This window comes from Eretmochelys imbricata, chromosome 4 (assembly GCF_965152235.1).
Source record: "Eretmochelys imbricata isolate rEreImb1 chromosome 4, rEreImb1.hap1, whole genome shotgun sequence".
Lineage (NCBI taxonomy): Eukaryota > Metazoa > Chordata > Testudines > Cheloniidae > Eretmochelys > Eretmochelys imbricata.
The window spans coordinates 130,062,602-130,080,454 of NC_135575.1; the positions used below are offsets into that span (position 1 = coordinate 130,062,602).

At 38.6% G+C, this 17,853-nt stretch overlaps 1 protein-coding gene across 13 annotated transcripts in view; it reads left to right on the forward strand.

Annotated features, from left to right (window-relative positions):
• The first annotated feature begins 494 nt into the window (after positions 1-494).
• The window catches only part of CTBP1 (C-terminal binding protein 1), an 87,654-nt gene continuing 70,295 nt past the window's right edge, over positions 495-17,853 (forward strand). For 3 of the 13 annotated variants that reach the window (XM_077815970.1, XM_077815971.1, XM_077815966.1), the window contains exon 1: positions 495-698. Coding sequence is in view for 5 of the 13 variants with exons in the window: in XM_077815966.1 (XP_077672092.1) it covers positions 659-698 (40 nt within the window). In the remaining 8 variants the exon portion in view is untranslated. The other 10 variants (XM_077815968.1, XM_077815965.1, XM_077815972.1 and 7 more) reach the window with 7 other exon arrangements.

A 17,853-nucleotide genomic window follows, 5' to 3' on the forward strand; every position in this document is an offset into this window, starting at 1 on the left:
CCCCTTTGTAAATTAAAAAACACTTTATATTTAACACCATTATAAATGCAGGAGGCAAAGCAGGGTTTGGGGTGGAGGCTGACAGCTCGCGACCCCCCCATGTAATAACCTTGCGACCTCCTGCGGGGTCCCGACCCCCAGTTTGAGAACCCCTGGTCTAAAGAGAAAACACATCATATAGTTACACTGTGAAACTTTTCAAACAGCTCAGCTGCTAAAATATATCTAAATAACTCCGTTTTACTGCGCTATAAAAGTAATTCCAGGTTCTCAATGCGTGTGTGTCCCCCCCCCTTTCTGTTGCTAATAAGCAACTGTGAAAAACGTGTTTCCCCAATTGCTTTTGTTTTGAAAATTGACAGAGGGGCCGCAGCCCTGAGCTATTTTTGCTTTCTGCCTCCCGTCCGTTTCCTTTTGATTGCACTTCCCAGCTTGGAAACAAGAGATTAGCTTCGTCTGACCTAAGCTCCGCCTGCAGCGCCTCTCCCACTTTCAGAGACAGCAGCGCTGGGGCTGTGTGTGTGTGTGTCTGTGTCTGTGTGTGTGTCTGTGTGTTACTTCGGGGGGAACTAGAAGTAGCCGCCATATGCTTAGGATATTTGTGTGTGGTGATACTGGACTGAAGTTCTCTTTGTAGAGAGACTGGACAGCTATCTCAATGGGAAGTTCTCATTTACTAAACAAGGGCTTGCCACTAGGTAACGATTTCACTGTCTATTTTGTTCCGATTTCCTCTGTGAGCTTGCTTTAAAGAGACATCGATGCCTGTGTGGACATAAAGGCTCGCTCTGCTTCTTCCCCTCCCCTCCCCCTCCCCTCCCTTCGCTGCCTGCTCGCTTTGTGTGTGTGAGAGTGGTTTGGGTTTGTTGGTTTTTTTTTTTTTTTTTTTTAATCTAGACTTGTTAGAGACTATAAGGTTATTTGTAATGAGAGGTGCGGGTGGCCAGACATTGTCTGTCGAGCAACTTTGCCTAGTAACTGCTGGAATAGAGAGATTTAAATAAAAATAATAATAAAAAAAAAAATGGAAACAGCAAGCTCGGGTGAAGCCTAGTTCAGGGACTCGAACTTGGCTGTTGATTCATTTCACCCTTTAAAAGAAAAAAAGAAAAAAAAAGACTGCACTAAAATAGCCTTAAATTTATATCCATGATTTTAATTCTTTTTCTCCCCATACACCCGCTCAGGGATTAAACAGTGTCTTGGCTTTTAGCTGCAGTAAAAGGCAGGTAAAATGCCATGTAGAAAAAGCTGTGCTAATTTTTCAGTAAACAGGAAGTTAAAATCATTTTATTACTGTTTAAAAAAAAAAAAAAAAAAAAAAACTGTTTAAGGCCTGAATGTTGAAATGACTTTGCTATGTGTGGGGATAGGCTATTTATTTGTGAGGTAAGGCTTTCCTCCACAAATTTGAGTTCCTATTTTTTAAAAAAATGCTAGCAAAGGCATTTATGGATTGCTGCTGCTGCTGTTGAGGGTAAAGACAGCTCATACGCATGGGGTGATGTTACAGTATTTGGCTCAACTGCCAGCTTAAAATGTTTCTGTTAATCTGAAAACTGTTATATGCTGCTTCAGTCAGCAACAACAAAATATAGAATCGAATAGCGAGTGATTCCCAAAGAGAAAGCTATAGAGCCAAAATAATAACTTCATTTGCTGTGTAGATTTGTCTATTATGTGTCTTTGGGTTTTTTAAAAATATTTTTAAAATCAGATGGCTGCCTTTGCACTCTTGATAGTGAAGTAGACTGTATGTAGCCATCGACATTACCAGCCGTACTTTAAAAAATTTCACCTGTTGTGGCTTAAATTAAATAATTGAATTTCAGTGTATATTTTAACAACTCTTGCCCTTATTAAGAAGAATGTTTGCTTTTAGTCCTTGGTGTAACAGCCGTGAGGCAATCACCCATTTAGCCTCATTTAAATTAATGGGGCTTAATAGGACTGTAGTGAATGTGTACTTTTTTTTCAGTGAATTAAAACGAATTACAGTATTTGGGATGTATGTGTGTGATTCTAATGCATCACAGAGATTCCTTTCCCTGGATCTCAGAAAATGTAAGTATGTTTATTTAGCATTCTAGTCCCTTTGCAAGCAGTCAGGTCCATGTATTTTAATACTTCAATCTCATTATTATATTCCTGCAGAAAAGGAACCAGAAAACACTAATAAATATCAGACATATATAAATCATTGCTGCTTTAGATGGAAGGATCAGCTCATTAAATGCATCTGCTGAATACCTTCGCTTACCTAGTAAATAATAAAAGTAGAGTAAAATAAGCTTAATATTGAGAAAGTTACACGGGTAGAGAGAATGTTTTCACAATATACCTGCTTGTTCTGTGTTTTTGGTCTAGTTTAGTGGCATATTTGTGCCATATCATGAACCTCCTCATAGTATCTGTGTAAAATTAGTAACACCAACTCCTAATTTTGCTATTTGTAATATTATTGTTTTATATTGACCTCCTTATGGCAACAAAATTACACCAGTGTATTTTTGATGTTTTAAAATATAATCTAAATATTATATAATTTGTTACTTTAGCCATCCAGACAGGAGCTACCTCTTTGCAGTTAACTACAGTACTAAATATATAATTCAGGTACTGAAGCTATTATTTTGAAATAAACTTCGTTTTGTGGATTTTTAAATTCAATCTTGTGGTATGTAGATTGGGAAAACTGCAGCATGCAAACATTCAGTGTGCATGCAAATGTGTTTCTTATAGGGAGTGTGACGTGCCATATGGGCTATGATATCTGAGTTGTTAATAATGTGACAAATTAAATTCAAAAATGTCCTTACATATGTCAGTTGGTTTGATTTTTACCCTTTTTTTTTAAAACTTTGGTCTTTGCACCATCAAAGAGTAATTGTCGCAACTCCCTATTCAGAATGCCTGAATGCTTTAATATACTAATCTGTATTTCTTAGAGTTATCGTTTTATTTATAATGTGAACGCAGCAGTCACAGTATTTAGCTCAAAAATCTCATTAAAGAGATTAGAATTAGGCTGCCACCATAATGTGTTATCGTATGGATACTGTATCATGCATTCCAACATTCTTAAGCATGGTTTCAATCCATCTCTGTCAACTAAGAACATCTACAGCAATTAGATAATTAGCCAGGATTGTACCCTTTGGGAAAACTTCAGTGTTTTCCTAAAATGTGTGTTTATATGGCTGTTAAGGGAATGAAATATTATTAGGTTGTTAATTAGATATTTTGAATGACCAGTGAGCATATGGTAAGACATTGACTTCAGTTGTATTTAAGAAAAGACACACAAGAATTGGTCTGTCTTTCTTCTAATTTACTTCTATAAAATACCACTATTCCCTGTTCATTCAAAGTCATCTGAATATTTTGGGCTACAGTTGCTAGTTTCCATTTTGTCTTTCTTACCCACTATTAGTTTGTAATAGCTGTGTTTCTGTAAGGAACTCTGGGTGGATGACAACTAGAGACCCAGATTCAAGAGTAATATTAGGGGCTCTTGCTTCTTGGGCCAGCTGGGAACATTGATGAGGTGATACTCTTAGTCTCTGGGCTACAGCGTGTGTCAGGCTTTCAAATCCCATAGCAACACTGCGTTTTCATCTAAGGCTGCCTAACGACCTGGCCCCTGTAATTATTTATTTAATGAGAAAGTTGGGATGGAGTGACATTGAATAAAAAATGGCCTAAAATGTAAGGTTAGGATAAAAATTATAGGACAGACCTCTTTCTCCTTATCTCCCTACCATACACTCATGCGCCCAGTCTATTAACTAAATTCATACTGTAGAGATGAGGATGTCTGGAGCATACATTACTGAGGGGTAGGAAAAAACTCATGGTTACTTTCATTATCCTCCTCTCTTACCAACTCAAAAACGAAGATGGCAATTTAAGCTGATTTCTGTGTGTAATCCCACTAGAAACGTGTAGCGGAAATTCTTTACATATTATAAAACAAGCCGTTTTCAGATTGCCAAAACATAAAAAATATAAACTGTCTCCTACTAACATAATTCGCAATTTAAAGTAACATTAGGACTCTATAGATTGTTTGTGGGTTGCGTTTTTTTTTGGTTTTTTTTTTTTTTAAGTTCTAACAGTAATATTTTCAACTACATTTTTTTTCATTCCAAAATATTCTCATCCCACCTTCTTGAGTGACTAATGTACGGGAGTGGATTAGGAGTCCATGACCATTTGAGTTTCTCCTGGCTTTAAGTGATGTACAACATTGTGATGACAGCATCTGATGGAAAGCAAAGCTAAGGAAATCTCAAACTGTGAGCAGGTTGGGGGCTGGAGCTTGTTCTGAGCCCCTAGGTTTAACAGTTTGCTTAGGGGTTTGTAAAGTTTGGAGGCCAGAATATTTGGTACTGCTTTACTTCACTTAATTTGGTTAAACCACTTTCGAGCCTCCCTAATTCGGGTCCTGGCCAGGGGCCTGTCCAATCCCCAGCACAATTTAAAACAGCCTCAGGGCTCCAATAATTTGCACTGCCTTCTGACTGTCCTCTATGAGCTATTACACTGTCGGAGAATAGCTGGAGTGAACTGTGCTTTGGCCATACTCCCTCCTGCCCCAACCTGCCCTATACATCCTGGTCAGGGTGGGAATTTGCGTAGAGGTGTTAAATTAGCCTCTGCAAATGGAGTATTCTGGAGGGGCAGATTCAGCTCTCTTTGTGCCACTGGACCAAAAAGGGATGTGAATCAAGACCTTTTCCTAGGTGTGATGAAGTTTTTGCCACAATAAGTAGCATCTACAAAAAAGGTGACTGTTCTAGTAAAGAAATACGATAACTAGCAAGGTAAAGAAGTGAAAATCTATATAAATCTCTTTTTATAAGAAACCTACCACAGTTTCCCAAGAATTTATGTAAAATGAAAAGTTTAACTATTTTTGATGTGTGAAACATAAATTTGTTTGCTGTAATAGAGCAATAATTTATGACGAAAACTATAAACTCGTTTGTTTCCTTTAAAAAACATTTTTCGTATCTTACCTGTAGCCATCATGTTTCCTGTCTAATTCCAATTGGCAATTATCCAGGTAGTGGCTAATAGATATAATTGGGTTTTTCTAATTTTGTATATAACACTTCCCATATTTTGATGTGCATTACTGATACTTAACAAGGAAAATTTTGTTGCTTTGAGCAAGTATAAAATAAAGGGTACTCAATCAGGCCTCTTCAGAAGGAGATGGAAATATCTACTTTGTTCCCTTGTGGCTCCTCTCCTCTGTAGACTTTGGAGTCTTAAGTCCAGTCATCCTTAGCTAGGAAGATGGTGACTATGATGTGAGGCATCAAGGTCAGAAGTTTGTAAAAAGCAAGATTGCCAGGACTATGAGACATAGAGGAAAGCTAAAGAAAACAAATTAAATATTCAGTACTTATTCTTTTACCAAAAATATTTAGACTGAGATTAACATTGGCTGAGAGCACTGACCTTTACAATGGTTTTAAACTTGAATTTTTTCAAAGGAAGCTTTTATTTCTGTAATACATGAGGTATGGGGATTGGTTTTTTTTAGTGTTTAAGTATAAGTTAAGTCATGTGGTTCTGTAATTGTATTTGGTGTTAGATATTTTATGGAATGGATTGTATTCTTTTAAAATAGCTATATGCACAGGTCAATGGCTGGGTGTCCCTTGTCAGTACCCAAATAAATTTGTTATATTCCCCCTTGGCAAAGTTACATAAGTGTGGAATGAAGGTTGTTCATGCTTTCTGTCCCTGCGCCTCTCGCAGAATTCATTCTGAGACTAGTCACTTATTAGTATTTGTTCATATCTTGTATGTGTTGGTTCTGATGTGAAAATATGAAATGCACGAAATAAAATTCCTTGCTTTACTGAGTCAGGATTCGCAGTTCCTGTTCACAATACAGGTTTTGTTATTGTGGGATGGTACAGTAACAGGCTTCCTAAAGAGCCCCAATATTTATTTAAAGATTCTGGGCAAACTGTAGCATTTGTATCTGGCCCTGTGGGGGGTGGTGCATGGTTGTACACCACTCTGGAAGGAGCTCGTGGAGGCATTGAGCCTAATTTAGGACACTGCCATATGAGCATGGTCACTGTTCTGCCCTTGACTTAAAGAGAGGTGCACCTTCCATTACCCTCTGCATTAGGCCAGCTCAGGCATGGCCCCCCTTTAGAAGAGGTTCGTATCAACAGTTATGCAAATACTGCATGGGCTCCCTAAGTGTAAGCACTAGTCTGCCTAGCCATATGAAGCAGGCACAAAGGAGAAAGGGTGCTTGCAATCTCTTCCCCACGTTGCACATTTATGTAGAGGCTGTGCACAATATATATCTTCCTACTGTATTTTACACTGCATGCAGCTGATGAAGTGGGTTTTAGCCCACGAAAGTTTATGCCCAAATAAATTTGTTAGTCTCTAAGGTGCCACATGTACTCCTCGTTCATTTAACAAACAAGCAGTGGCCTATCTGGTAACCACCGCACACACTGTCTGGGGTGCAGGGAAGATAATGTAAAAAAATAAGCCAGGTGGGGCCAGGCCCAGGAGAGAAGCAGCTGTGCAGGAAGTTTCCATCCCCTGCTATATGTAGCCACTTTTCCTCACTCTTGCAAAATGTCTTTGTGGCCTATGAGTGAGCCAGAGTTTGAGCAAATGAACCAGGAAGGAGCTACACTAAAAAGTATGTTCAAGTATGCTCTCCAGCCAGATTGTGGCTGATCTACAGGAGAATTTGCCGAAAGTGAATGCTGCCTGAGGCAGCATTTCCTTGCACTGCACTTTCTGTGACTCCTATTAGAGTCACAGGGTGCAGCTGGGGGCGGCAGCCAGTGACAGCGTTGCTATTGGTCCAAATCCAAATGTCCTTACTTTGTTTGAAATCACACTGTTCCCAAGCAAAATTCCTGTTGGCTTCCATTGGAGTTTTGCCTGAATATGAACTTTCAGAATTGGCCCGATATTTGTAATATGAGAGGTATAAAAATACCTTTGTGTCTTCACACGTTCACAGGGCAACAATCTCAAAATGAAAAAAGAAAATGTCTCCCACCTGAAACTGTAGTGTACAGTACTTCATCAGAGTTACCAAATGAGTCATGTTTCATTAGATGTGTGGCCTTGTTCAGTACGTAGCGTTAATCTTTGCAGAGTCATGCAGGACAAAACTGCTTGTAGAGATAACTACAAGCCAGTCACCAAACCCTTAAACTGATCTTTAAATGTTTTTTTTTTCTTTTTAATGTGTTGTACCAGATGTGTTAAACTGTTCATTTTCACCCAGATAATGAGCATTTTCACATTTGTAGTCTACTAAACATCTTCATGTGCTTTTTGTACTTTGCTGAATAGCATTAACGTGTATCACAGCTGTTCTCGTGTTGATTTTTCCTGTTCCTAAAATGAGCAGGATTGAAAGAAATTATTTCACTGGTTGACAGCAGTCTGATGTTGCATGTGTGCATTCCTGTGCTGGTTGGAATATGCTAGCTGCATCATTCTCCCTCTTACCAAAATGCCTTCTTGATGAGACATAAAATTAAGATTTTGGCCAAAGATCCCATGGCATTTTTTGTTTGGCATGTTAGCCCTGGCTAAATTCTAACTCCGGCAATTATATTCTGCCAATCTAAAATTACTCCTTAAGGTAGTCTTCACTGTCTGTCCTAAACTGTTTTATAGTGATCTCTGTTCCACTCCTCGAGCTATGTTTTAGTGGTGTTTGAAGCAATTTTGTATGTTTGTTTGTAATGTACTTTTGGGATTCTTCAGAAACATAAAGTATTATTCTGTAATCTAATATCTTTAAAAAAAATATTTCGTATTCAAAATGTTTTTACAAAAACTGGTGGCCCAAAGCCTAGGATTCTAATATTTTAGGTAACTTGTATGCTAAAGGACATATTCTCCCCTCTGTGCACATGCATAATTAATATTACTGTAACTTTTGTTCATTGGTTCCATCAGGGGGCTCTCATTGATTCTTCACCCCCCTCAGCGGCATTACTGTTTTGAAGTTCATCTCAGTGTGTTAAATTTTGGGACAGTTCTCCAATTAGAATCCTCTCCTGTTCTTCTCCCAATATTTATGTAGCTTCTTAAGCCTCCCCTTGCTGAGCTTCGTAGTCAGCAGTTTGGCTCCTAAAACACCATTGCTGCTTGTCCTGTGGGGTCTTTGAAGTGATGCAACTAGATGGCAGATTTTATTATGTGCAAAAGCAACAGCTAAGAAAATAACCTTTTAGCTGGGTAGAGCATAATGTATATGAGACTCCACTGTCTAGATAAAAAGAATGTGTTGCTTTTTTGAATGCTTGCGGGAGGAGGCTCACAATAGAGGCTCTATTGTGCATTTAGTACTGTGAGTACAGGAAATCACAAATTAGCTATGACGAGGGTACTGCAGGGGAGTTTTAGTTTCCCACAGTATTGAAAATTTTTGAAACTTTTGTAATAGGCTGCTGTTCACTGTTGGTAGTGCATGTTGTTTATCCTTGTTAGTCCTCTGACCAGACTCTCTCTCACCATCTCTTTGTTCAAGGGGTGCATGTTTGAGCCCCTTATATCCAGGTGGAGTTCCTTTCAATAAATATTATCTTTTCTTCTTCTACATCAGTGTGTCTCACACACACACACACCCATCATATGATCATCTTGCAGCCGTCCAAGATGTGCACCCTAGCTGCTTGCTATGTCCATTCAGTTGACAGAGCTGCTTGATAAGCCTGGGTATTGGCCTTGGTGAGACAGTGAAGAGCAGTCACGTCTTCACCTTTCCTAGCAGACTTTAAACCTGATCCTGTGAGAAGCTGAGTGCCTTCCACTCCCAGTGAAGTCACTGAGAATTGAGGACATTCAGCACTGCACAGGATCAGACATGCTAAGTTATCCCAGGTGTGACACACTGATTTTGTTGAAATTACACCAGGGATGAATTTGGCCCACTACTGAGGCACTGGCTACCTCATTCAGATATAGAATTTGGAATGATATAGAGACACCTAAACCACTGGTCTGGGTGTCTTAAAGACCTGAACAAATAATATAAATATTACAGTGCATTGTAAATGGGCAGCTGGAAAGGATTAGTGCCTAAAATACCGTGAACATCATACAGCTTCACTTTTGGTTTAATAACGTCGTGAGTGTCGTCTCTCTTGGCCTGCTTTAAGCCTCTTAATCTGTCTGTTTCTGAACACTCTGAGCTGTATGGCTCTGTTAGGAAAAGTGGTGTTTTGTTTGTTGGAAGGGGGACAATATTCTTTTGTGTTCACTAAATGGAAAGAAGGAAGAAAGAAGCACATAAAAGAAAGCTTTTGTCTGTATCGTGGATAATGTAAAGTTTTTGTACAGTATTAGCAAAATCTGTACCACTACCTCTGCTAGTATAGCTTAAGTATACTTTGGTTCTTTTGGGATTAATTTTTTATCCAGAAATAAGACTTTAAAGTTAGCGTAATTGATTTCTTCTCAAATGTACATTTGGAAAGTATTTTCAAATCCAATATTAAGTCTTGATTATTCTTCTGTGATCAGTAAATGAGTAGCTCTATTCAGTGTTGTGGCAGCTCAGCCCAGGTCTAAGGCCTTGTGTGCATGAGAAGGTTGCACCTATTTAACTAAAGGTATGATTTCAAACTGATTTAGTTAATCCAGTGCAAACCCCTGTTTTGACTCTCTTATTTCAGTTTAAACCAGACTTAAATCAGTTTACCTTAAATTGATTAGGAATCAGTCTAAGCTAAACCAAAATCAACCGCTCTGAAACCAGAGTAAGCATACCCATACAGGAGGTTGCAAATAAGTAAGTAAGTAAAATAAAATTAACATATTTTGTTTAACTGGTGCATCTTTCTTGTGTAGACAAGACCTAAGGTAATTACTTCCCGACTTTTTTTTACTGAATAACTTATGCGCCCCTCTCTCCCCTCAACCAAAATCAGGCCTTCAGTTTCTTGGGTTTGGGCTACCTGAGACTGCCTCTTCGTGATTTGGTTATTGTTGTCCTTTGTGACTGAAGATAAAATTGACGACAGTATTATGTCTTGTGAATATAATTGTGTCTAAGTAGGCCGAGGCATGAGTGACAGTCCTTTCTGCATTGAGCCCATATGTAGCTTGATATCGAGGAAGGGATTACAGCCCGTGCCCACTGAATCTGCCACTGTTTACAACTCTGCCTCTGTGCCTCAGGATCCATATGGTGATTAATCTCGAGCTGAGTAACCCCATTGTTGACTGTTTCTCACCAGCATGATCTGTTTGTTCCTGATGACTCCCAGTTGTCATCATCAATGTTGCATGCTTCAGGTTGTGCTTCAGGGTGGCCCTGAAGCACTTCTTTTGGCTGCCTCAGATATGGTTGCTCACTTTCAGTTCACCATATAGCAACTGCTTTGGCATGGTGTCATCCACCCTCAACACATGACCTGCCCAGTCTAACTGAAACATGATATGCTGTCATGCTGTGATATGCTGTCACAATTGACATCAGTGGTGGTGGTGTTAGATTCCCCTGGGTACAGTACAAAGCTGTCAGGGTATTCTCTGTGTGAGCTCTGGGGTTCTGGAATATCTCTCACACCACGTCTGAAATAGCCACATTTGCTGACTTTCAGGGAATTATTTATTTATTTGTGTTACCATATCCCCTAGGAGCCCTAGTCATGGACCAGACAGCATTGTGCTAGGAGCTGTACAAACACTGAACAAAAGGACAGTCCCTGCCCGAATGAGCTTACAATCTATGATGAGCCAAAAGACAGAGATGGATACAGGCAGATGGAGGAGTACAAGGAAAATTGAGACAATATTGGTGACAGTACACCAGCAGCCTAACCGTTGTCAAGTTTTTTGTAGGTATTGTGGCTAAAGATAGTTTTGAGGAGGGATTTGAAGGCGGATAATAAGATGGAATGCTTCATGGCTCTTCTTTTTGTTTTCTTTTGGCCTGCCATTGATGAAAGATGGGAGAAATGGTAGTGTTGGCAAACGAATTGAGGATGATTGTATTTAGAACTGCTGCTTAGTAGAGGGGATGACGAATTGCAATTTGTTTTTTGTGCTCAGAGCCTGCATATGACTGTTTTTAAATCTAAATTAATATAAAATAAATACAGTTTGCAAAAAGTGAGGCTGTGGTCTGACCAAATAGTTATGCCCTAGAGAGGACGGAACATTCAGTTCAAAATAATATATACACACACAAAGGCAAACTGAAAACGTGCTTTCTACCATTATAGTGCCATCTCTTTAAATTTTGGTGGTAAGATCTTTATGTTCAAACCAAGAAGTAGAACCTCATCAATTAAGCTGCAAGGACAAATATGCAAGGGAACCAAAAGTTACCAGACTGCACTACAACCATGTTTTGCTAGTTGTGAGTACTCTTAAGCCTGCTGAGAGGCAAAAATTTGGACTGGAGACATGCTAATTTTACTTAACAGTTGAACTCTGGGAGGAAAGGAGGGAACATAATTTCTTGTAGTGTGAGTTTGCACATTGTATGAGCTTTCAAGACTTTGAGATGACTGTTACGGATACAGTAGCTCTCTTTACTTACCAAATGGAAAATGGCTGGAGAAATAGCTTCTGTCTAATAGGGGGAAGAGGATTTAGTTTTAGGATCTTCTCCATTCCACACAGCTCCTGCGTCTGGCTTCCTCCTGTGCTTTGCTTCCTGCAGAGGGACACATGAAGGCCAATTTAGGAATCGGATCTGTAACAGGACACAATTCCCCCTCATTGATCGCATGACAGAACACAGAGAAAAACATCAGGAGCTTTTTTGTCACACCCTTTATCAGATCCGTGTCATGGCACAGTATCTGGTAGCTGCAATCAAGAAGACTCTCTTTTGAATGTTGTTTACTACTCAGATTGTCAGATTTTCCAGATTGTCTTTTCGGTAATAGCTTGAGACCATTTAATTCATTTTAATACAGCACACTTGGTCGTCCGGTGATCTCTGTGCCATAAACAAATGGTTCAAGTCCCAAATAAAATGTTCAGTGTATACCTAATGCTGAAATTGTAGTGCAAATAATTGGAGAATACCAGAAACTCCAATTGCACCTGCAGTTCTTTCTGTCTTCATTTGGATGTTGGTCAGTAGAAAGTGAGAGCTTCCACAATACCTTTTCTGTGTAATATTGTCCGTTTGCTGGCCAACATTCTTTCTTTCAGTTATACAAATAGATTCTACTATCAAGGCTGTTTTAGAACTATTGCTGAACGTATAATTGTGGTGTTTGCCTTCCCAGTTACTGCACAGTTGACGTTTTATTTCTTTAGTATGTGGTATTTATATGTAAATATTATGGAACTTTTTATGTCTAGGTCAGTGGTTCAGATCCTGCCCAAAGTGATACTGAGTGAAAAAACAAAATCATCTATCGAGTGTTTGAAGTACAGTGTGATATGAATTGGCGAGTGCTGTCAGTCAAAAGCCAAGTAGATAGGTGCCTTTGTCAACGAGGGAATCTACTGTTGTAATCTCAGGGAAGAGATTGCTGAGAAGCTGAACTACCTTTACACCTCACTTACCTGGCACAAGCGGTCCTTTCAGAGCACAGCGGAGACATTTTGGCAAGGAAGCGTGTAGAGGCTTAATTCGTTGCTGCCTGTGCTGTCCCCGTTCTGCACTAAATAACAGTGCTGGAAAATCAAATCTATCTCAAGTATTAGATTCACTTTAAAAATATTAATGTTTAATAGGAAATCAGAAACAAAGTTGTTCCTTTTTCCATTTCACATTGAACTCTTGGAATAATACTGCACAAATGGATACAATTTTGGGCTCTGATTCTGCAAAGACTTACGCTTATGCTTAGTTTTACCCATGTGAGTAGTCCGATTCACTTTAGTAGCACTGCTCAGAATGTATACGATTGAGTATGTGTGGAGGTCTTTGCAAAATCAGGGCCCTAGATAGCAAATTGCTGATTTTATAGGGAGTGCTGTGTACCACCTCACAGTAGTATTCGTAATGACAGAACCAAGCTGTAGGGGTGAAGTCACCTCCCAAATTAAATTGTCATTTTTCAGGTGCCTCAAAGCCCTCAGTGGAGTTTGATTAGTTGGTTATGGACTGTCCTTACAGTCAAAGATTGAAAGGAAAATGGCTTACAGTGCATTTCAAACACACTAAGTTGTGAATCTACAGTATGGATTGGTCATCTAGGGCCTGATCTAAAGCCCACTGAGGTTAATAGAAAGACTCCTGTCATCTTGGGATCAGGTCTTTGTCACATTGTCCAAAACGTCTAACTCTTTTCATGAAAATATTTTTAGACCTGTTGCTGATAAGGGGAAAACAAGAAAATGTCATTGGCTAATACAATTCTACAACGTTCTAAATTACCAGGGTCAAAAAGTCCATTTGTAATCTCCCAGATCTTTCATGAAGTATGCATTTTGGGGTAGTACAGACTCTGTGCTGTAATTAATGCCTTCTATCTATTGATGTGCATGGATTAAAGTAGTAAATGGATCGAAGAATACATTTTATATAAACTTTGAATTCTTGTCTGCAATAGGGGTGTGTGTGTATGTATATATATTTTAATGCGTCTACACACACAATATGTTCATTTGAGTGTGTTTATAGTAACCTGCTTTGAATTAGTGCCGGCACTTGGAATTTTCTGACATTTAATATTCATGCAAAATTCAGACATAAAAATAAAATACAAATACATGCAAAATGCATTAGTAGTGAATGTCGGGAAATCCCAGCTGCCACTTCTGCGACTGTAATTTTCCTCCAGTTTTCAATGTAATGTCTTTTAATATGTTCTCAAGAACTAAATAGAGGAAAAAAGCAGTTATTATGCTGTTTTCTTGAGAAAAGAAATTAAGAGGGCAAGAAGAGACAAATTTTAATATTTTGTCTTTATTTTGTGTTAATTTATAATACAAGTTTTATGGATCTTTTACTTGGTGGTTTTTATTTATTTATTTCTCTGGGCTGTAAAGACCAAACATTTGAATCTTCTGTCTATATTGCTTATAAATGTCAATATTACCATGAAATTTGCTTTGTCTTAGATCTTTGTCATTCATTTCCATTTAACATTATTTAAAATAACCACAGTTAGTTTAGGTACACTGTTCTGTGCTTTTAAATTATTAATGAACTTTTAGATTACAATTTTTTTTCTTGTAACACACCAAGTGGTCGTGCTTTTTCACCAACATACAAACTGAAAACCTATTAATCCATCTACATAAAATAATTTTGTAATTCCACATCTTAACTATAATTTTTTAACATTCTCTCTTCCTTACTTTGGGTAACAGAGAAAAGCTGTGGCTTTGAAATGCTACAGTTTTGTCATTTAATAATTTCTAGACAACTCACAGCAGGCCTAATTTTGCTACACTTACTCAGTAGAGTACTGTGACAAAGTTCCTGCTCTACCTTGCTGGGTCTTGCGCTTATTGGCAGATTTGCTCACCTTGGAGCTTCACGGCAGCCCTCACCTTGGCCGTTTTTCTGAATTCACAGTCCAGGTCAACGACTCCTGTGTCTGACCAGGAGTTGAGAGGTTTGGGGGGAACCCGGGCCCACCCTCTACTCCGGGTTCCACCCCAGGGCCCTGTGGAATGCAGCTGTCTAGAGTGCCTCCTGGAACAGCTGTGCGACAGCTACAACTCCCTGGGCTACTTCCCTATGGCCTCCTCCCAACACCTTCTTTATCCTCACCATAGGACCTTCCTCCTGGTGTCTGATAATGCTTGTACACCTCAGTTCTCCAACAGTCCACGTTCTCACTCTCAGCTCCTAGCGCCTCTTGCTCCCAGCTTCTCACACACACACACACACACACCACAAACTGAAGTGAGCTCCTTTTTAAAACCCAGGTGCCCTGATTAGCCTGCCTTAATTGATTCTAGCAGCTTCTTGATTGGCTGCAGGTGTTCTAATCAGCCTGTCTTAATTGTCTCCAGAAGGTTCCTGATTGTTCTGGAACCTTCCCTGTTACCTTACCCAGGGAAAAGGGACCTACTTAGGCTGGGGCTAATATATCTGCCTTCTGTTACTCTCCTATAGCCATCTGGCCCGACCCTGTCACAGTACCAACGTAGTGAGTTACCCTATTGAGTATTTGCAGAGTAAGGTACTTCTCAACATAAATAAGGGAGGAAAGTAAGGCCGTATGTGAGGTAGAAAAATTAAAATCTCAATGAATAACACATGTAGGGTGTGGTATTTTTGTGAGCGCTGAATAACAATTTTATTCTTGCATGTCTAGCAAGTAAAAACTCTCAGTAAGAATAAGTCCAATCAATGTTAATCTTCAGTCCTTTTTTAGTTTAGCTGTTCAATATAATATTTTCCTTTGTATTAGAAAATGGCAACTTTTAAAAGTACTTTAATGGCAAAGTGCCATTAGTCATATACCACACATGCCTTAAATTGCATTGTAGTCAAGTCCTCTTCTGTTACTGTAAAATAGGTATGAATCACGAGCATTATATAGATAGATAGATAGATCACACACACACGTGTGTGTGTGTGTATGATCGATCTATCTATCTATCTTTTTATAATAAAAGCAGGTTACTTCCAGGCTACTTTTTCTTGACTTCTATACATTTCTGTGCTCCAATGGCACGGAAAAAGTTTGTTGTGGTGCTCTGGGGGGAGGGATAGCTCAGTGGTTTGAGCATTGGCCTGCTAAACCCAGGGTTGTGAGTTCAGTCCTTGAGGGGGCCATTTGGGATCTGGGGCAAAAATTGGGGATTGGTCCTGCTTTGAGCAGGGGGTTGGACTAGATGACCTGAGGTCCCTTCCAACCCTGATATTCTATGATTCTTTTATAGGTGTTTTCCTTTTACTGTCTATGTAGTTACTTGTTTATTTTTTGAATGTGAAAATGGAAGCCCTTTATATTCTTCATCATTTCCCCATTGTTAATGTATGCATACTCTCCAGTGCTATATAAAATTACCTTTCCCTCTGTTCTTGAAAATTATCATATTTGTTTTAAAAGACTAAAATATTAGAGGTTAATACTCTTCAGAGTGTTGATTACTGTATTAATTAGTGTACAGTATAAAACAATTAATATGAATAACTAACTGGAAGGATGTGTGGGTAGGGTTTTTTCCCTTTAATTAGTTTAAACCCAGAAAGCAAATGGAGCTTCCTAGTTATGCAGAGATACTGCACTGAAAATTAGTACCTAGTTAATGAAATTATTTATTATTAATGAATTAATTTGTTATTACTGATGTTAACCGTCCCTATATTTTTGGCTTAAAAAAAGAACTTCTCCTTTCTAGTGAAGAGTTACTGGATCCTACGCAGAGACACTTCATTGAGGCGACAATATGTTACCATGATCACGATTGTTTTTTTGTACCAAATAGGCTTCTAGGTTCTTGGCAAAATAAACGGCTGTTCCCAAAAATATCTTATTTATGGCCATTAGCAAACTTGTGTGACAGGCTTTTTGTGATGATTACTGTAGCAGTGTCTTTTCTGACTTGACTGTGGAACATTTCAGCGTCTGCTTCTCAGGAAAAACAAATAGATTTCACCATCAGACAATCAGGGAACTGGAGAAAATAAGGAATAGTTCATTCCTCTTGCAAATGTAACGATGATCACTGTTTCCTGAAATCGTCAGACTATTTACATTATGTCCAATAGTGAGTGATACCCAGTTTGCTTCCTTCCACTTAACTTTAAGTTGTCTGGAATGGCATTTTTGGTGTCACTTGTCTGCAGAAAGTGATACATCAGTGATATTTGTTTATTCATATCTAAAGATTGTTAAGATTAAGCTGGACAAAAAGCCATTCATGAATTTTGTTTGAATTGGCATTGTTTTAGAGGTAGGTCTTATGAACGTCTAGGTACAAATTCAGCCAGGTGCAACTCTGTTGCCTTCAGTGGAGTTAAACATATTTTCCTTATGGTGAAATTTAGCCTCATTCTAATGTATGAGAGTCACTGGCTGAAGAATTGCATAGGCTTCTTAGAATAAGAATTCACACTGGCCCACTCCATTTCAACTTTCAAGTGAGTAATTTGAGTGACAGGTCCATAAAGGTCACTCATTGAATGATCAGAAAATGAATACATTTGAAGGATAATATAGATATTCCACTTAGCTTTACACATGTAATAACTAATCAGGTGATCTGACTTAGGAGCATTATTGTATTATAAAATAAAATGCACGTGTCCCACTTATTTCATTCTCTCCTCCTGTTTTGCTGATTAGTGTAAATTGAATTTCATGCTATTCAGTCCAGTTTGTTAACACATGATATGTCTGTCTAGAATTTTGGCAGATTGCAATAAAAGTACTGTAAGTTTGCACTGTGTATGATTATTACTCTTTATTTATATCCATATTTATTTTTTTTACTAGTTTCGTGGTATTACCCTACAACCAAGTGGTTCATTTCTGCCTAGCCATATCCCCCTCCCCTCATATCATTACACTTGTTTATTCAGAAAAACAATAGAGAAAAAAATCCCCAGGTTACCTGTTTTAATGTTTCCGTTTAAATAACTTGAAAGGAATATGGGCTATTTAGGACCCAGTAGCATCCGAATAAAAATACTAGTTTGTTTCATACTAGACCTTTCTTCTGAGACCTTTCTGAGCCTTCCATAAAGATCTTTGAAACTGGCTTTGCTAGAGCTAAAAGACAGAAGTCACAGAAGAAACTTGGAAGAACCTTTCCCCCTTCTTTTTCTTGGTCACAGCATTTTACAAACTAGATTTTTCACTAGCGCTAATGTGACTGTGAAAGAAGTTAGGTCTTGCAACTTCCTCTGTGACTGACTGCATCTCGTGAGATTGGCATTGCAAACCACTGCTCCCCCTT